Below are 19,777 nucleotides of genomic sequence, written 5' to 3'. Positions count from 1 at the left end.
AGGTCAGGGTCAAGCCTCGTGGTGACATGGGACACTTGGTCAGCAGCTGGGACTGGGAAGTGGAGCCCTAAGTAAACCTTGAGTTTGTGTGCCAAACCAGGTTGTTTGGGTTGGGTTGGTTACTGGGGTTTTATCACCCCCAGGGCAGAGGAGGAAGGAAAGGTGGTGGAGAGGAGGGAGGCTGCTCCTCTGCTGACAGCCCTCTGACTGCTGCTACCTGGGAGGATACCTGTGCAACCTGTGCACCGCAGCAGCCTGCCCTCATGGTCAGTGGAAATGGGACATGCTGAACCTGGCCATTGGATATGTGGCTGCCATTTTCCCCCATGATTATGTGCGTTCCCTCACATCGTGCATCTCTTATTCCACCTGTAGGAGACTGGGAGGCACATCTCTTAAGGACTACAGTCCAAGGTGGGAAGTGAAAGTGCAACTCCAGCTGCTCTGTCTGTGCATGCACTGCTCATCATGCTGAGCCTGTAAGTCACTCCTTACATTTGCTCCCGCACTTGCCCCAACACACTTGAGTCACTTGCTTTGATCCCTGTGACTTTCCTTGCTTTGTAGAAGGAGCCTAGCAAGCCTCTCACACCTCGCTTAAAAATAAGCTGTGCCTTGAAGTCATCTACTTGTGCCTTTTTCTTTTTTTTTTTGGTTATATTTTATTGAAAAAGCTGGTATTAACATATTTATATTTTTATTCAACAACAGTTAGCTAATTTGTGCAACACAAAGAATGCAGCCATGAACAACAGCTTTCAAAACAATCAGATTTACCAACTTTACCATCATTTACTCTACACCACTGAAAGCTCAAACTAAAAAAGAGAAAGAAAGTTGGAAACGTTCACAATGACGATGTTAACTTTCCGTACATTCAAGAAGACCAGGAAACAACTGTAGTAGCGAAGTCAAAGATGTGGGTGAGTGCTGGTCTTTGAGAGATTTCTGTTTACTTCCTCTGTCGTCACTTTGTGTTATTTTGGTTGGGTGTCTCATTAGTTTTATAAAGCTCCAAAGATATATTTCTTTCTTTAATTAACATGATCTTTTTGGTACCCAGAGCTATAACAGAGTGAGGTTCTTCAAATTAAAGGGAAAAAAAAAAAAAAAGAAAAAAAAGGGGGAAAAAAATGTTGTATTAAGAGCTGCTTTATAATAAGTTATCTATAGTCTCTTACTTGCGCATGGTAAAGGCTAAATATATGTTTTATGGTACTTCTACCTGGAAATGCCAATACGAGCTCAGAGCAATTTTTCTTGAGCTGCGAAGGTTAATGAGGAGGCCTGAAGTCAAAGAAATTGAATGACGCCCTTGAAGCAGCGGTTTGGCATTAGCAACTTTTCTATACAACTTACCACATCCTTAAACCTCTTTACAAAGAAAAAAAGAAGCCATTTTGTTAAATCTCGTTAGGATAAATATGTACACATACTGTCCATGCCTGCTAGAGCATACAGTATCTTATAGACAAACATTCCTCATTCCCTTTAAGTTAACCTACGCGTTTCGTACCGGATGTGTTTAGTATGGCTGGAAACCAATGCGCGTGCGTTTGTGCTTCTACACACAAAATATACAGCACTGATGTAGAAAACTTCAGACAGGTTTGGCGTGTTGTGTTACGATGCCTTATAAAAGAGCCCCAGACTTGGCTTTTTCAGGTCTTTAAAGTAGCTTTTCACCCATCCTTTCCTCCAAAAGAAAACAGAAAAGCATGCAGATCCCTTCATCAGTCTGCTCTCCACTAACCAAAGGAGTCAGTGCGTAATGGCTTAAAGAAGTGGGGTTTTGTCTGTTTTTCTGAGGAGCTTTAATATGGGCGCATTAACACCATCATCTCAGCTGTGCTCCCGTGGTTGTGATTTGCAAAGAAATCCTTTGGGTTATCAGTTTTTCTTCTTGAGCTGTTATGGAGGCAGACAGAACTTTCTAGTACATGAAGAGGGCTTCCTATCACTACACTGTTCCCATGGACTTCCAAAATGGAGCACGTAATTCCACATACTTTCATTTACCACTTACATCCTATTCATTTGACAGCAAAGACAGATCCGTAAGAGTTATACACCTCACAGTAACGTGTTTATGTGGAAGAAGGCTTGGTTTGGACTTTGTGTTTTCCTCTTTCTCCAGGGATACCCACATCACCCAGCGGTGGGCTCACTGACAACTCACAGTTCGCTGAGCAATGCAACCTCTCACAGTAACCATTCTTTTTATAGCTACAGCTATTATGGCACTGTCTGTATTCCCCATATGCCAGGCTGAGAATAACCGTTCTGCACTGAGCAGATGTGGGATTTCCTGAAGTGTCCAGCAGAGCTGTGACTTTGCTTCCACTGATGTCAGGATTTGCCTCCAAGGACGTCTCTGTTAGCCAAGGCTTCCACAACTCCCACCCCCAGGCGATAGTGTAGGTTTATGGATTAACTCTGCTAGGCTGTGTTTGAGCAGCCAGTCCCTGTGCCGTGGTGATGCCAAGTTTGGAGGAAAGCTGCTTATTATTAAACAGAGCAAAGAGATGGAGGGAGAATGAACTTCCTAAAACAAGTTGGCTGAGTAACTCCAGCAGCCTGCTGCTTATTCACTCAGGAAGTCGAAGCGCGAAGTTAGTAATGTGAATAAATAATGCAAGAGTGCACAGAAGGGAATGGGACAGGTGACACACAGGGCGGCTTCTCACCAGCACGCATTTGGGAGGCCCTTCCAATGTGCCACATGGTCCAAAGGGATGTGGCTACTCATTCATTCGCACTCAAACAGGCTCGGCTTAGTTGAAAGACAGAAAAATGTTACTGAAAAAAAAATCATCAAAAGATTAAAGCAAAAGCTCTAACAGTGTGTAACTGTGGGCCGCGGAAGCAGGCAGTGCACCAGAACGACGCGGTCCTGTGAACCACTGAGACCCTCAAAGCACTGACAGGAGTTGAGGAGTCCCAGCCCTCCTCAGAACACTCCCCGGCTGCGTAAGTGCCCCTGTTGGATTAAAGGAACCGACACAGACCACGGGGCTGGATTTGCAGTCGTGCCTTTTACTCATACAGTTGCAGTGATGAGAATAGTTGGCTTGCCACCAGTAATGATACAGGCTGAGGGGTGAAAGGATGCAACCTACCGATCCCACCACATAAGCCCTAATTTTTGTGAAGATCACATCCTTTTACAACTCTCAAGAGGCTGGTTTGTAGATACAGAGGGATCTCGATAAACCTAGTGCATTTCTGAGTTCACTTTATCCTGAAATATGTAGAGATTGTTTGTCGCTGCTATAGCAATGATGTTCTCGGTCGGGTGCCACGCTGTGTGCAAGATCTTCTTAGTAAAGTCCAAACTGTCGACACTGATGTCATCTTTCCTCCGTTTGCCACCAACACAGACTCTGCGGGGCTTGAGAATAGCGCGGGGTTTGCTGCTCTCCCGGGATGCCTCCAAGGTTACATCCCTCTTGGTGTTCCGGTCAAACATTCGAAAGAAGTTGTTATATGCACCTGTCATGATGACGCTGGGGAGAGAAAGAGAGGGCAAGGGGTGGGGGGGAACAAAGATATAATTACAGAGCAGCTTGTGGGAGGTCTGCTAACACCAGTTCCTCAGGATGGCTGAACACTGACAGCTGGATGTCTTCTGGTTGTATTATTATATATCATACTTCTTAAAACTGAACATGTTGATAAACAGGTTCCTTTGTCTCTTGTATAGAAAGTCTGAAGGAAAATTCAAGTCAGGCTGTACTGCTGCATCTTGGAGAAAGGGACAAAAACCTTCCCTGCATAAATCCCCCATTAATCAGCCTGGAGTAAAGGTTTCTTCAGTCCCCCATTCCCTGAGGGGAGATACTTTGTCAGCAGCTTTAAGGAATTCAGGATTTCATCCTTGGCCCTCAGGTTACTGGATTCATATGGTCACAGGCTTTAAAACCTTGCTTGAGAGCTCATCTCCTGCAAAGCTTTTCCCTATCCACACCTGGGGCCACGCTCTACTCATCTTTTCTGTCTCAGCCCCAAACACAGTGACTTTCAGCACTTCCATTCCAAAAGGGGAACCCAGCCCAAACCACCAGGTCTCCATGGGAGGAGCTGCACACTGAGCTCAAATACAGATGTAGGCAGTCAGTCAACATCTGCCTGTTCACTGCAGCCCAACCAAGCATATTTCACACGCTCTGCATTTAACAAACTAATCTCCACCACGGGTGACGGCCGCTTGCTTTCACATTTTGCAGTCTCCTGCCTGGGGGGATCTGCTCAGCCAGCCAGGAGAGCTGCACACCCAGCAGTGGCACAATGCAAAGTGTGAGCTGTGCTTTGTGTGCTGCACACCAGCTCATGACATTTGGTGCCCCTGCATTCAGGAGCTGTCTGTCCTATGCTGCATGCACAGCCCACAGCCAGCATCGCCTTCATCTCATCTAGAGCCATTAGGAGCTACTGTAATACAGATGAGTAATGAAGCCCCGTCCTGCTCCATTGGCTGCTGATGGCATGCCCTGCTAACAGGCTGCTTCTGCCCTGTGCTGGACACCAGAAGCATTTGTCTGCAGCAGCCCATACCTGCCCCTCCTGGCACTGTGCTGCTTATTGAGCTGCACGTGAGCAATCTCATGGGCTAAACAAAAACAGGCAGCCTGACAGCTTGATAAAATGTATCCCAGAAGCTGCAGAAAGCCTATTGATCAAGATTAGTGCCCATTTCACAAACTGAATAAACAGCAGTAAATCTAATGTTTCACTCCTTCCAAATCACCGTGCCTCGTCATTAGGACTCCTGATACAACAGTCACAATGTCAAAAAGTGGTGGTGATTTCCTATCCCAGCAGTGCCATGCGCTGATGCTGACAGCCCAGTGTGCTGCCAGCGGGGTCTGAGTTGGGGCTGCAGGGCCACAAGTGCCTGCCGAGCTGTGCCAGGGGATCAGAGCTGGGCATGCAGCCCCTGTACCAGATACAGCCAGAACCCATCAGGGGAGCAGAGCTCATGCAGGCAATGGACCAACGCACCAACAGCACAGATAAGTGCTTGTCAAAAATCTTTTTTTAGGTTGTGCTTGCAGTAAAGCTGCTTTTACAGACCATTTGCTTTTTAATTTCTTCAGCTCATCTATTTTTTAAAGTCTGTTTCCTCCGGTTGGATTCATCGCAGGGCTTTTTTTAACATATGTAGATGACTTCTTTTCATGCTGGCCCTGTTTTTCTGTATTTTAATGGCTCAGTAAAAAATAGCATTATGGAAATGAGAAAGTGTCCATTCTTGTTCAAGGTCACAAACCCAGATGGATTATAACCTTACCTGCTGCTTAAAATAACAATAAAAGAGAGTGAGAACTCAATGCCACCCCGCAATTTATTCTCGTTCAGGGAAATATAATATACAATGATGGGATGTATGCCGTAAGGAGGATTTATATATGTATGCCTGCATATGCAGAAATAGCAGCTGAATATCGGTAGTGCCTGCCCTGTATCTCTGGCTGCCTGTTTTGCATAGAAGTGTTACCAGGAGTTCTCTGCCCACTGCTCCAAGAATCATAGAATCATTAAGGCTGGAAAAGACCACTGAGATCATCCAGTCCAACCATCAACCTGTGTCACCCCATGGCTGCCAACCACGTCCCTCAGGGCCACATCTCCATGTTTTGTGATCACCCCCTGGCATGGTGAGCCCACCACCTCCCTGGGCAGCTGTTCCTCATCGCTCTTCCTGAGGAGAAATGTTTCCTAATATCCAAGCTGAACCTCCTCTGGTGCAACTTGGAGCCATTCCCTCTCATCCCCAGAGAAGAGTTTCTCACATCTCTTCAAGTGCTTTAGGCAGCCACACAAGACCTCAGTAATTCCTCCAGCCCATGCTCACACTGCAGCACTGCATAACAATTTTTTCTTCACATATAGACCTCTATTGTCCAGAGAAGTCCAGCTCATGTCAGAGCTTCCCCCCTTCCCTGCCAGTCAAGAGTCCACAGGACAAGACAAGGCAAAAGCTGGGCAGGTTTCAATGGCGGCACACGGCAGGCTGAGGGATGATGGAAAAATGAAACCAGCCCTGCCTGCCTGCCCCTTAATGCTCCGACAGGGAGACTCACCATGGGATCCAAGCCTGAGAGCAGCACCCACCAGAGCTGCCTCCAGATGCTGTCCTGAGTCTCTGTAGAGCTGCCCCTCCAGGCACCCAGCGTGGAAGGGGCCGTTTCCTTCATCTGAACCCATCTCCCCAGTAATGCTGAGCCCTCACACCTGCCAGACTTCAATTCCAGGCCTATCAGAGCAGGACAGCACACCTGCTGTCTTCTGAGACCAACATGCAAGGCCCAACATCTTCTTCTGGCAATCACAGAATGGCTTAGGCTGGAAGAGACCTGCTGTTCAAACCCTGCTCGTGGGGTTAAGACTGGAAATAAGAGGAGGAATTCCACAGCCCTCCCAAGCAAACGCGTGTCACGCTGAGCCCTGATAACAAGCTGATGTCCCCCATCACTCTGGAACAGAGTGCCAGCAGAACAGGCGGTTAGCGGCCTGTGCCCCGGGACCTGCCAGTTCCGCCTGATGGAGCGAAGGCTGACGGCTGTACCCCAGGATGACTGACACTTCAGTGGGGAGGATCTGACTGCACAGTTGTGTGTGGCTTCATTCATCTGCTTACGGCACGGCACTAATGGTGATGGCATTCAGAAGCTTCCCTGGAAGGGCTCCCATACGCCATTCACTGCAGTCTTAAAAACAGAACGGTCACTCAGGTATTCATTCGCTACCATGCAGAATACACCACACTATCTTTTCTTTTACTGGCTTATTTAGTATATCACAAACAGATCTGCAAGTACTAATTTTTGAGGTGTAACTGAAAAACAGAATGGGTAAGTAATAAAAACAGAGTCCTGGGGGTCGTTACTGAAAGCCTTGACTTTGGAGTGGAATGGAAGAATCGAATGCAAGTGGCATACAAAGCAGAGCTCATGTAGTCACGTAATGATGTATATACAAAAAAGATAGCATGATTTTAGTGTAATATACTCAACCAAAGATAATATGTGCTCATCTGGCTGAATTACCGTAAGACCTCTGCCTGACTCTCTCCCTGACCACAGCTTCTGCCCAAGTGCCTGCTGATTAATGTGCCCTTCAGCAAATGAGATAGGCTCTGTCTGATCAGATTAGTTCCTGTTCATTGGAGAAACTGAGCATCAATCACGTTCTAATCAGAGCTCGCGAACATTGATTTTTTTTGTGAGCAGCCTCAACATCAGGTTCTACCATTGCCTACACTAACTCCTTCATAATGACAAAATTAATAAACAGTATTTCACCCCAAGTAATAAGCATGCTTTCATTTTTAGATGAACAACCTTTTCACTTCAACTTGTCACTGTAAACTCCGCAAAGGGTAGAAGTAACATGTTTAGAACTGCAATTATTACTGCTATGAATATGAATTAATACCATAAACATTGTATTGCAGCATCTCTTAGGAATACCACTCTTAGTAAGCATTGCTTACCTTTAGCATCAGCACTGGTATATTTGACTCCTAAAAAGAAACAACTAAACTAGAGCGGACCCTTATCTTTTATCAAATGTTGCCAGCTACTCTACAGAACGCTTCCTTACACTTGAGAGCAGCACATTGTGCTTAGTGACAGATCTGGTAATTGTGCAAGGCTAACAACCCCCTGATGTTTGGGCAGTACAACAAATTAAGCCCTCACAGTGCAAGGCTCTCACTTAATAATTACTTACTGCGCTGATCTTTCTGATCTGTCAGGTAGGAGCTAAAATATTACACTCATTTTACATCCTGCTATTAAATAAAACTCGTGTTATTAGCAGGCAGCCATTCAGATAGGGGTGTCGCTTCATCAGTGTGGATGGCAGCACTTCATGTGATGAAGGGAGAAGGGCTCTGGGCCACGTGGCTGCCCATCCTGCACAACACACTGGGAACTCCCACTGAGGATAGGGAAAATGATCAGAAAGGACCTGAAATGGCCTGAATATTTGTTCAGGTTTCAGAATATCTGAATTATTTGATTTGTCCCTGTTCATTGCAGGGCAGTGGGACTAGATGACCTTTAAAGGTCCCTTCCAACTCAAATGATTCTGTGTTTCTATTACTCAACAACTGTATGGTTCTTCAGGATCAGATTTAGGCAGCAATCGGCACCACTAAAAGGTTTTTACTTTGGCATTTCCAGTAGAACCAAACTACCAAGCAGGACCAAGCAGTCTCAGAATCTCTGGAGTCAACCCATCCACTCATGCACGATGTTGGGAAGTCAGAGAGAAGCTCCAAAACCTGGCTCTTCCGCTCATATTTCTGTGCACTGTTCCCACTTTCTGACCACACTGAAAACAACTGCTGGTTCCCAAGGTGCACTCTAGGATCTAGGAAGCATGTTGCCCAGCGTGGTCCATCTCCATCTTTTAAAATGGCCTGCAGTTTGTATCATGGAGTATACTCAAACCTGAGTTAATCCTTGTGAGCAAATATTACTGAGGTGTGCATTATCATTAGCATTCAGCTAGATCCTCTTCTTCCCTATATACGCCTCCATGACGTATTTAGTAGTAGTGAGTATAATCTTTGCTCCTCTCTTACTAGACAAAATCTCACCCTCTCCTCTCTGCAGAGCAGCTGTTCATCTGCCTGATCAGCTCATCTGCCTTCTGGATGAGGGACAAGAAAAATCATGGAATGAAACCCCAGCATAATGTCAGCACTGCTCCCCTCTCCACAGGATATCCCGGCCCAGCCCACACAAGGACCACATGTGCATTTTTCCCAGCTGCTCTACACTCTGCCTCACTGTCCTTGGCCCAGTCCAGGCAGGCAGACCTGCTCCCTGTGACATGAGATGGGCTGCTCTCCCCAAAGGCAAGGCTAAGTGAGCTGAAGGCACAGTTCCAAGCTCTCTGAGCATGCCAAACGATCAGCAGCACTTGCCTTTTGGCTCCCAGCTGTGCTGAGCCAAGGAGTCACTGTGTGCCATGCAAAGCTGGCTCATGCCCTCCCTGTCACATGCATTCTGCAGCCTGCTAATCCCTTCCATGGTGTACGAATGTCCCCATGAGTTGTTTCCAATTGGTAAAATGGAGTTTCATGCTTACTTTCAGCTGAAATCCTCACCTTGCATTATACACCCGGATTCATTTGTTTTTATCATCCCAGTCCTCCAGGCTGCTCAGTTCTCATAATGCAACATCCCCACTGCCCAGAGTACCACCACTATCTCCTATCAATAGAGCACTGCTGAATTTCACCCTCCCTCTCTCTCCCCATTTGTGCCAGTATCTCTTGTGATCACGAACTGGATTTTGTCAGTGCAGGCCCACACGAGCTCCCTCAGCACGCTGCTCAGGTTGTTGCTTCACCTGCGTTCTTTTCGATTCTTGCAGCCTGCCTACAGCTTTGGCAAAAATGGACTGAATTTGAAGGTTTTTTTCCCGTAAGGAATGAGCCAAGATTAAAGATGTACACATGCATCATGTCCAAGGATGCTGGAGACACAGCCACAGCAGTAACTATAACTATGCACCTTTTATCAGCTTGAGCACAAGCATGCAGAGATGGAAACTTACATGGAAAATAACCATACATGATACCTCACTTTCTGAGTGGTCCGTCTTATGGAGGGTGCTCTTTTGCTAAGTCAAGACAACAGTGGACATAAGGATGGATTACCTGTCCGATCCATTCCATGCACATTCAAACTTGTCAAAGATGCAGTCGTTTTCATAGAGGGAACACAACTTGCTCCTAAGGTAATCGTGGACCTGTTTGGTAGAAAACAACAGCTGTTATTCATGAAACAGCACAACCAACTCCAAAGCCCGTCCACCACTCTCTGCTTCATCTCCCACAGTCACTTGCAAATTATGCCATGCAGATTGGTAACCCTGCAGAAGATATTGTGTTTAAAGAAGCTGTCCATGCCTTCCCACAACCCAATTAACCAGGTGCTGCAGAATTATTGCTGCGGGAAGGCATGAAGCATACCTTCCTCAGCAGGCTGCAAGCCACCCCTCTGCAACACGCTTGTTTCTTGCTTGGGTGATTTTCTCAATGCCAGCCTAATTCCCAAAGATGTTTCACCACCTGATGCCCTAGATGTGCTAATTAATGTGCACGAAATCTAATTTAAATTGTAACAAATATGTCATATTCCAAGGTAAGTGGATTATCACTTCTTGTGGCAGAAAAAACCTGGCTCTATTAAAGGAACCTGACGTGTGTGGTAATACATATATTTGGGTAAGGTATTTCAGAAGCAAAATACAGCACAAGGTTGCAGTTCCATAGGCTGCAAAATTAGAACACTAATTCAGCCCAAAGACATTTACTATTTGGCTGAGACATAAAAACAACACTGTACATTCTCACATGAATACTTGAAAAGTGGGATTAACCAGGAGAAGGCCTCTCCTCTGGGTTGGATAACAGTCCTCATAAAGAGACAGTCCTCATGCAAACCGTTTCAGCCCTTTGCTGAATTTGATTAGTTTTCCTTCTGGATGATTGGTTTACTTTTGCATGGAAATAATGAGCTAGAGAATCCCTGCCTAGGTGAACTTACAGATGCACTCTCATTCCTGGTGTTTTCTGTAAAACAAAGCTGTGTGGAGGGCCTCTAGGGACACACAGCAACCCGACAGCCAAGGGCACTGCTGAGCTCTGGCACGGGGGCGCTGGTTTTGTGTGTCCATGCAGACTGAATAAGGCTATGCTGACAGCGGTTCCTCCCGCACACACTCAACACCCTCCTCCACCCTGAGGTCAGAATATTTACCTCCTAGGTCAGAATACTGAGAAATGATGCAGTTTGTTGCACCCTTTGTCATTAAATCCTTTCATTTTCTCTTTGCTTAGAGCCTTTCTGTGCTACCACTATCACTTACAGAACTGGAGTTCTTTCCATTATCCCATTTGTGAGCTCCCAATACACCACAGAAACACATAGGTTAGAGTAGGTAAAGAAAGCAGATCATATTTGCCTGCTGACTGCCATTTCTAAGCCTCCCTAGTTCCCATTTCCAGCAGCCATCTGTCATGACCACTGTAACGCACACACCCTTTGCAATGCGTGTCTGACTCCGCAGCTCAGAGCTGTGCCTTTCATCAGCTCTGCCAAGAAGCATTTTGCACATTCTCTCTCGGTTGTCTTGCTGATTTCCTCATGGTCTCAGCCCCGTCTTCTTGTCTGGCTGCCAACTGGCCTGGGACAGCAGCTCGCTCTTCCCGTTGGCCCTTTGGTTACCACATTTTACCTCAATGAGACCCTCAGAGACTAGGAAAACCTAACAGAAAACACTTAACTTTCACCTTGCTTTTATGATCACCTGCCACAACAGACTGGGGGTAAAATCAGATTTTCTTTGCCTGTACATATTGTTCTTACCACATCCCAACCCCAATCAAATTCACTACTAACCCCAGGCAGCCTCCCTCCCTTCATCATGCTGTTTTAGGTCAGACCTTCATGGAATTATCAAGTCATTTTCTGCTATGGAATTACACAGCGATACGACCATGTGGGGAGCTATTTCACTGGGACTGGCTATTCACAATCAGGAATTGTGCTTAAGTGACACATTAGTGCAAATCCCTCTACAATAAACCCTGCCAAAAGCAGATCAAGCTATTATCAGCTCCAAACATGTTCACCTCTGGTAGCTGTTGGTATGGTTCTGCTGGAATCATTCACCTGGGCAGCAAGAATAGAGCATCCTTTCAGGCAGGGATGCCTTGCAATGTTCAAGCACCAGCAACTCTACGGCATTGCTCTCTGTGCTGTCCAGGGTAACATACTCTGCCTGGTTTTTTTTTCTTCTATGTGAAGCATAAACAGAAGAAAATCATGTTTGAATCACTGTCAGCAGATAAAGCGTTTCTGCAACAGCAGCTTGATGCAATAGCAGTCTTTTTGCCACAGCACTGATAGGAACTTGCAGGTTGAATCTGATTTCTTTTTGCGACACTAAAATTCTATCCCAATAATAAAGCATTACAGTAATAAACTCTGCTCTTCCTTACAATCTTGTGGGGAAATCTCCTATCACGGCCTGCTGCTTCATGAGCCTTTCAGTTGGACAATATCTAAGTGGCTACCAAGGTGTTGATGAAATTAGAAATACAGCTTTTAAATGATATACACATTATCAGAATTCTGTAGATACGTGACCTAGAATATTAGGTTTACTCGTTGCCTTCAGATGATCCACCATGAAATCTTGAGAGACTTACTCATTTATACGTGAGATCTAAGTGAGATACCCCTAAGAAGAAAACAACCTTATAATAAGAACTACTCTTTTTCTTTCTGCCTTTGTCTGCAGTTGAAAAGAGAACAGGGGTTGCTGAGAGTAGCTGGACTGTGTGAATCCTACACAGCCCTATGTTATGGGCTTCCAGGGCTTCCCAGCTGTGGATTCTCCTCATTCAGTTACAGCACTTGACAGTGCACCTGCACGCTCTTTACAAAACTAAAGGCAATCCCTGGATTTAAGTAGAGCAGCCAGAACACGGTTCTGTTTTCAGGTGTTTGTTGTTCTTTGTTCTGATTGCAATAACCAGTACTGAAAAATTTACATTATAATCAATTTCCACATCTCAGCATGGAGAAATGTAACTTCTTAATTGGCCCCACTGTTGGGTGTCAGATTGATTTAAAGGTGGCCAGCTTGTTTCATAGCTACCAACTGGAGGAAGTAAGAGCAGATGTCACAGCCAAGATGAACAGGTTGGGGTGACCAGCTGTTTCTCTCTGGGGAGAAGGCTGCCTACTCCATTAGCATAAATATAAAATAATATATCATCTAAGTTCCTAAAATCTGAGATACAAAACGCTGTCTCACTCTTACCTTTCCCACTCAATTTTTACAGGATACCAACATTTCAAACACATTCAGCATTGCAAATACTGCCATTTTCAGAGCAAAACTATATTCTGTCATCTTCAAGATACAGAGGCTCAGAGTTCCCAGTGCTAACAGGAGATACAGCCCAGGGTATCCATTGAAATGCAATGGGTGCACTGGAAAACATTGCCAACTTTGTCTACTGAACACTTGGGGAAGGATAAGGGACATCCAATCTTACTGATGCCAAATGTTGGTTGCCTTGACAAGTCCCACCACCAAATTCTCTTTATATGTTACTTTAAAAATAATCTTAATAGTAGTTACTGTGAGCTGCTGTGCCCCACTTGCCATTAGACATGAAGTTCCACAGTACTGCAGGACCGTCTCTATGTACAAGCCAGATGAATGACATTTTCCCTTCTTTTCGTACTCTTCTGCAGGTAGCTTAACAGCTTTTTCTCACTGCATGTTTGCTACAAGCATTTTCAGTGTCTCAGACACATTTATCCTTTTGAAGGCAGTCACAAAATGTAAGCTCAGACCTCCACTGCCAACTAGAACAGATGTCAGAGCACAAACGCAGCGCTGGCTGCAGCCACTGGCATTTTGTCTGGATAATATCACAACGGATTCAGGCAACCAGATGTGTCTGTCTGGCATTCACAGAGTGCTGTGTCAGTGGTAATGTTAGGATTTAACAACGATCTCTTTTAGAAATAGGCGTGAGGGAGAAACATATAGGGAAGGTTTGAAAAGGAAAAGTTCTGAGATGATAAACTCAGCAGTCCCAGAGGGAGCGGAACACAAACCAATTCACCAATTCACGACACCCTTCCCTCGCTTTCTTTCAAATGTTAATAGTAGAATACATCAACTGAAAATGGATGCCAAAGTGCCACACTGTTATCCCGGCTCCCTAAGAGTTGCACATCTTTACTACTGCTGAAATTGTCCTTTTGCAGCTGCACGGATTCCACTATCAGGACTTTAATCGCACCGATTAACAACTCTTAACTTGCAGCTCCTCAGACCGAACAGGAAAAGGTTAAGAAAACCTTCAGTTGTTTTAACAGAGAGATGTTTTTCTATTGCTGTGTTTCAATGAGAAGGAGGTCAGTAGGAGATACCTACCTGGTACGTTTCTACAGGCTTTGTTTCCATGTTCAGATCCCAAACCTTGACAGTGAGGTAATCTCTTGTTAGCATGTATCTACCGCTGTGACTGAATTTGACATCTGACACCGAAGAGATAATTTCTGAAAAAAAGGATCTATTACTGGGGTCTTCTGGTTCTTCATAAACTGTTGGAAGAGAAAGAAGCAATGGAGAGATCAGAATTCTATAGAAGAAACACTGTTACACAATCTGCACCGTGTATTTCTTGTGAAACAAGGTAATCCAATACACAGATGTAAACAAAATGGAATTAATTCTATGCCCAGCACCTTTATCCTTTCTCTTTTATCTTTATATGAAGATTATCTTATCTTCATATAAAAATACAAACTGTAAACTTCAAATTTACAGTATTGAACATTATTAGTGTAGTCGAAAAGCACCTCTATGGGAAACCACATAAATATACCATGTAGTGGACTACAGCCTCAGAACAGCAAGGCAATTTATCTATGGGCACCCTTCCTGGGGTTCCCACATCCTGTTTTCTGACACATAACCAAAATGCAGGTGTTCCTGTCACACAGAAGATGTACAAAAGGGCCTTGGCATCTCTGTCTGGCTGTCTGCAATAATGACATTGATGACTAGTGTTGAATTGCTGTAATTGAAACAACTGTTCTTTGTTACAAGCCCATTATACTAACCAAGATCTCTTCATCCTTCCCCAAAAATCCTGCACCAACTCTAGCCCTGCCAGAGCCCAGAACTGAAGAGACCAGGTGGTGCTGGTGTCAGGTCCTATAGCTGGTCACAGCTGGCTAAGGCGGGATAAGGCATAACTCATAACCTGTGCCATCCTGTGGCCTTTCTGCAGAACTCTGTAGCCCTGTGATTCAAATGACCTCATGTGGTGAAGTCCAGTAGGAAGTTAGAATTTCAATCTTTCAGCTATCACTAAGATCACAGAATCATACAATTACCAAGATTGGAATAGACCTCTAAGATCATCCAACCATCCAACCATTCCCCTGTTACCAATATTTCCCACTAAACCATGTCCTTCAGTACAGCATCTTAATGTTTCTTTAACACATTGTCATGGTTTTGTGCTGTCAATATTCTACATCATGACATCATGTGCGGTATGAACTGTTTTGGTGGTATAAGAAAGTGTAACAGAGGGTATGTGGAAGTGTAACAGAGGGTATGTGGAAGTGTAACAGAGGGTATGCGGAAGTGTGGAAGGTTCATGCTCCAGATCTGTGGAATGGCAGCATCCCGAGTACTCAGCCCTTGGAGGAAACTACATATCCCAGGGGACAACGCGGCCAGAGATGAATCACCAGAGGAGGAGGACACACATATAATCTCGCTCCCAGGCTGGAACGTCCCTCTTTTTCGCCCTGTCTATTGCTTTGGAGCGCTCCATCCTTGCCGTCTCGCTCTATCAGCAACGTTCCAGCCTGTCGCCTAGAGATTGCAGTAGGCCCCCGGTTCTCCGGGACTCTTTTTTCTCTCTTTCTTTTTCTCTGCCTTGTTTGATATAGTAGTTGTAGTTATATTGTATCATATTGTGTCTCGTATTTAGTAAAATAAGTTCTTTCCTTAGATTGCTGCCGTTGTTTTTGTTCATTTCTCCCCTTCTAGGGGCAGCAGCCTCTATCACGGATAAATCTAGATAACCTGATTACACACATTGAATCAGGTTTCCAACCTTTAGGTTGGAAAAGATCACCAAGAATACCAAATCCAACTGCCGACCCAGCACCACCGTGCCCTCTAAGATGAGATGTGCTGAAAGTAGAACAACTTTTTGCTGTCAGTCAAGACAGACTTTTTTGTGTAGTCCATGGGAATGTGTTGTTTTTTTTTTCTCAATTCATTTATCTATGGCTGTGATTCAGCCTGTTGAAAGTAACAGGGCTACACTTTCCATCAGGTGAAATAGTGTTCAGCGGAAAGCTAAGGGTGAGTATGTGGGCGTAGGATGAAGGGGTAATGCAAAAAAATGATAGGCAATTTTCTATGGGGGTGGGCAGTGGAATGCAGCCAGGCATGCACATGGGAATAAGGTCTATATTTGTACATGTACAGCACTCCTAAATGGCTCTCAACTACTTCAAAAGAGGGGGGAAAACTTTTCAGACAGACTGTAAACGAGCAACTTTAAATAGCTCTTTAAAAATTTGCCTAGACATTCTGCAAAGTAGGTATTTTGTAATTATCCTGTCAGATATTCAATAGAATTCTGACGAGCACGAAGCAATTATCGTTTCTCATACCTCTTGCCTTTAATCTGTCCAAACTATGTACTTGGCTGGCAAGAATTTCATCCTCCTAATTATGATGTGAAGTTGCTATTAAAACCAGAAAAGAAAAAGAAAACCCAACTGAACTACACCTTCATTTACAGCTTAGATGTATTTTCTCAGTTCTGTATTTCTCATCCAACTGCCAGTGATTAGTAGAGAAGTAATAATTGTACCTGGATGCTCTGTGTTTTGTTAATTAATGAGATTAAGCCATTTCATCCCTTATCTGTACTGTTTATTGCTTTTCTACCCCCACCACAGTAAGTATTAGAACGACTTAGATTAATTAAGCTGCACAAACTACTGCAGGCATGAAAGCCCAATATCACTGCAGAAAGAAAGGCAGCAATTCTGTGAGCAGAATTTCTTTGCAGATATCTCCAATAGTCAGCATAACTAAACCAGGAGGATTGTTAAAGGAAATCAGGAACAACTCTCAGTGTTAGAGAGGAAGTGCAGCAGCTACAGAATGCCTAACAACCAGAACAGGGCACTGAGCAGCCTCAGGAAATGAAGGTGAGATAGAGCTCTTATTGCTCAGCTATCTGGGGTTTAGTTTAATGTAGGGGAACAGGCACAGAGCAAAAAGGCACACCGTCAGTTCAGAATGGCTAATAAAGCTAAACAATTGGAGACAGAGCAGCAGTGAAGGTCATGCACCTGGTATGTTAGTTCAGGCAAACAATACAAATCTTGTTGGACTAGAATTTGGAATCTGAACTTTACTGAGATTTGATTGCAAAGTCTGCTACATTCCTCAATTGATTTCTTGATTAATTCCTAGGGCAGACACCATTCCTGCAATGTGCAGACCCTTTCTGCCAGGCCTTCTGCTCCCAAGCTGAAAACCAGGGTGGATTTGCACAGAAGTAATTCCACAGTTCGGGCAGAAGGATGGGCTGGGAAAGTAACATTTACCAGAGCAATGTTTTCCTTAATCCTGAAGAAAGCCTGAGGCATAAAAATATGTTCTTTCCTAAAAGGAACAGCCATCTGCTGAACAGCTCTCACCTCATTTGAAAAATAATGATTCTTAGTGTGCTTTGGGTTTCTATGACCTAATGTAGACTATTGGTGGATGGGAAAGGCACTGCCAAGGTGTGCATTTGCTGTTCAGAAATATATGCAGGTATCTGCTGTTTTATCATAGGAAAGTGATCCACCACACAGCACCACTGCACACGCCACTGAAGAACAGGAAGTAGACTTTAACAAAGTGATGTTTTAGGAGTCAGACAGCTACGAAACACCAGCAATAGACAAAATTTCTGAGGCTTCACCCTCAGAAAGTATAAAAGCTCGTGTCCTCAGAAAAGATTTTTCTCTTTCTTTTGCTGGTCCCATTTCCAAAGGCTCATGTTTTTGATGGAGTCGCCAATACCACTGAAAATTACTGTTTAGTTTGCATGCCTGATCTTTAATTGCCACAGGTTCTAAATTCTGGTATGTGTTATATGGTAACTGTTGAGTCACAGCCTGGATTGAGATTGAGCACCTGGGGAAAGGACCTGGTCAGCCCTGGGAGCACAGGTGAAGGCAATTCAGCTGTGTGACCAGAAGGGGTGGAGCCTGGCTGCACCTCTCTTAGACCTCATTTAAGGGCTGACTGCTACTGGGGATGATCTCTGGTTGGAGATCCTTCTCTTGTGGGGTCTTTCCTGTGAGCCTACATCTTTGGAGATGGGTGAATGCCTTTACTTTTCCTTTGAAATACCATCCTATCTGTGCTAGTCCTTTTGCTGTTGTACTCCTGTATTGCCCTTCCACTGCGTGATTGCAACATATGTAAACTTTATAAAGCAATAATGCTAAAGATGGATCACATGGTAGATGCAGCGTTACAGTCTGAAATAGCACACACAATCCTGTACACCTCCCCAAATACTCACAAGGAATACGTGTGTTCCTTTACATTATGTTAAAGGACCTCTGCTAATACCTCAGCAAAATTTTCAGAACTCCTCTCACATTCCTTTTCCTCTTGCCTTTGCTACTACCCAGATAAAACAGAAGCAGGAGCTCCTCATAGCACTGCTGTATAGAGATGGTTCCCAAATTCAAATGTGAGTAATGTCTTTCAAAGCGCAAAGAAGAAAAGATCTATTTAAAGGGAAAGCAATAACAGTATCTGAGATAATGTGGGGCAAGGGGTTAGGAAAGCTATCTACTTAATATAATGAAAGCTTTTCTGGAGCTACTATTTATTTTCTACAGGAATTTATAAATGTATAAGGGGTTGATGGGATAAAGGAAAAGCCAACTAGATTCAGTTAAACAAACCTTTCATTGCTTTTGAAGGGGAGAAATGTAGAGTATAAGCTTTGACAAAATGTTGTTATCATGGCCTGAGCACTTGATGTTAACTGCAAGGGTTTACTGTGAAGTATCAGTAAACAAAACAAAGAGAGAAAGAGAGCTGGTGAGGGGAAGGCTCTGATAATACTGTGTACTCCTTGAGGCATGAAAACAGGAACCCTGAAGATGTCTGTTACTACCTGCCAAAGGCAGAACTGTAGATAAAAACAACTTTCTGCTATTACAAAGCCAAACAGATTAAAAAAGAAAACCAAAGATGAATCGTGACCACTTGTATTTCAGAGCACATGATTAGCTGAAAAGAAAACAAAAACACCTAAAGATGATGCCTTAGCAGCTTCACAGAGTTGGTAAGAAATTTCACAGGATACAATTATAACCAGCCTTATAAAGTCATTCTGTATCATAGAACAAATTTTCTCCTGAAGCTGCGTTCTATTTAAGGGCTTTCCAAAGCTTCTTCCTGGAGAATACTGTTAATAGTTCATACTCTGCCCTGAGAACATCTATTTATACCTAAAAAAAAAAGGATGAAAAAGTGAAACTGGACCACTGACTCCCCACTGCTTCCCCTGTTCAAAAAAATAAAAATAAATGAATAAAAAACCCAACCTGCCATAGATATTGAAATGATAACAGTGTCTATATTTACACACATGTAGTCAATGCCAAATCCTTTGAGTGCCATTACTTAGGCTGAAGTACTTGGAAGTCCTGCACCATGAGCTCCCTCCAAAGAGAGCTAATGGATGTACCATGTTCTCCAGCTCCACGGCCACAGCTACAAACTGGTGGAGACAGTTTGGAGAACCCCAGAAAAAAAGTCAGGGCAACTGATAAGGAGGGAGGGGACTGTACAGAGCAGGGCCAGGAAAGATGCTGGAACAACAAAGGGAATCATTTGCTTTGTCCTGCCACGAACACAGACTGCAGCTATGCTGAATTATGGACTCCTTGCAGATAATCCCCATGTTACACATAAACACACACAGTAGGTGTTTCTCAACTGGATGCACATGAACTGGAGGTGGGTCAGCTATTCTTTTAGGCTTCAACTTACACCAGCACAGAAAACAGATGCAGTCCCAGGCAAAACAATTTCTAATCTAAATTAAGTCTCTCTTTCAGTCAGATCCCAAATGGAAATGACTGCAGCATCTAGTAGAAAAGTGCTGAAA

The 19,777-nt window shown here is 44.2% G+C and overlaps 1 protein-coding gene across 6 annotated transcripts in view; it reads right to left on the bottom strand.

The window, feature by feature from the left end:
* Positions 1-653: 653 nt before the first annotated feature.
* PPP2R2C (protein phosphatase 2 regulatory subunit Bgamma) overlaps positions 654-19,777 on the bottom strand; it is a 160,723-nt gene continuing 141,599 nt past the window's right edge. For all 6 annotated transcript variants that reach the window (XM_072334052.1, XM_072334051.1, XM_072334048.1 and 3 more), the window contains 3 exons: positions 13,984-14,153; positions 9,677-9,768; positions 654-3,506 (listed from right to left, as the gene is read on the bottom strand). In XM_072334052.1, coding sequence (XP_072190153.1) covers positions 3,215-3,506; positions 9,677-9,768; positions 13,984-14,153 — 554 coding nt within the window. In that variant the 3' untranslated portion in view covers positions 654-3,214. The remainder of the gene's footprint in view (positions 3,507-9,676; positions 9,769-13,983; positions 14,154-19,777) is intronic.

This window comes from Excalfactoria chinensis, chromosome 4, assembly GCF_039878825.1.
Source record: "Excalfactoria chinensis isolate bCotChi1 chromosome 4, bCotChi1.hap2, whole genome shotgun sequence".
Taxonomy (NCBI): domain Eukaryota; kingdom Metazoa; phylum Chordata; class Aves; order Galliformes; family Phasianidae; genus Excalfactoria; species Excalfactoria chinensis.
Note: the sequence above shows the minus strand (reverse complement) of the source record. Positions and strands in the feature narration are given on the sequence as shown.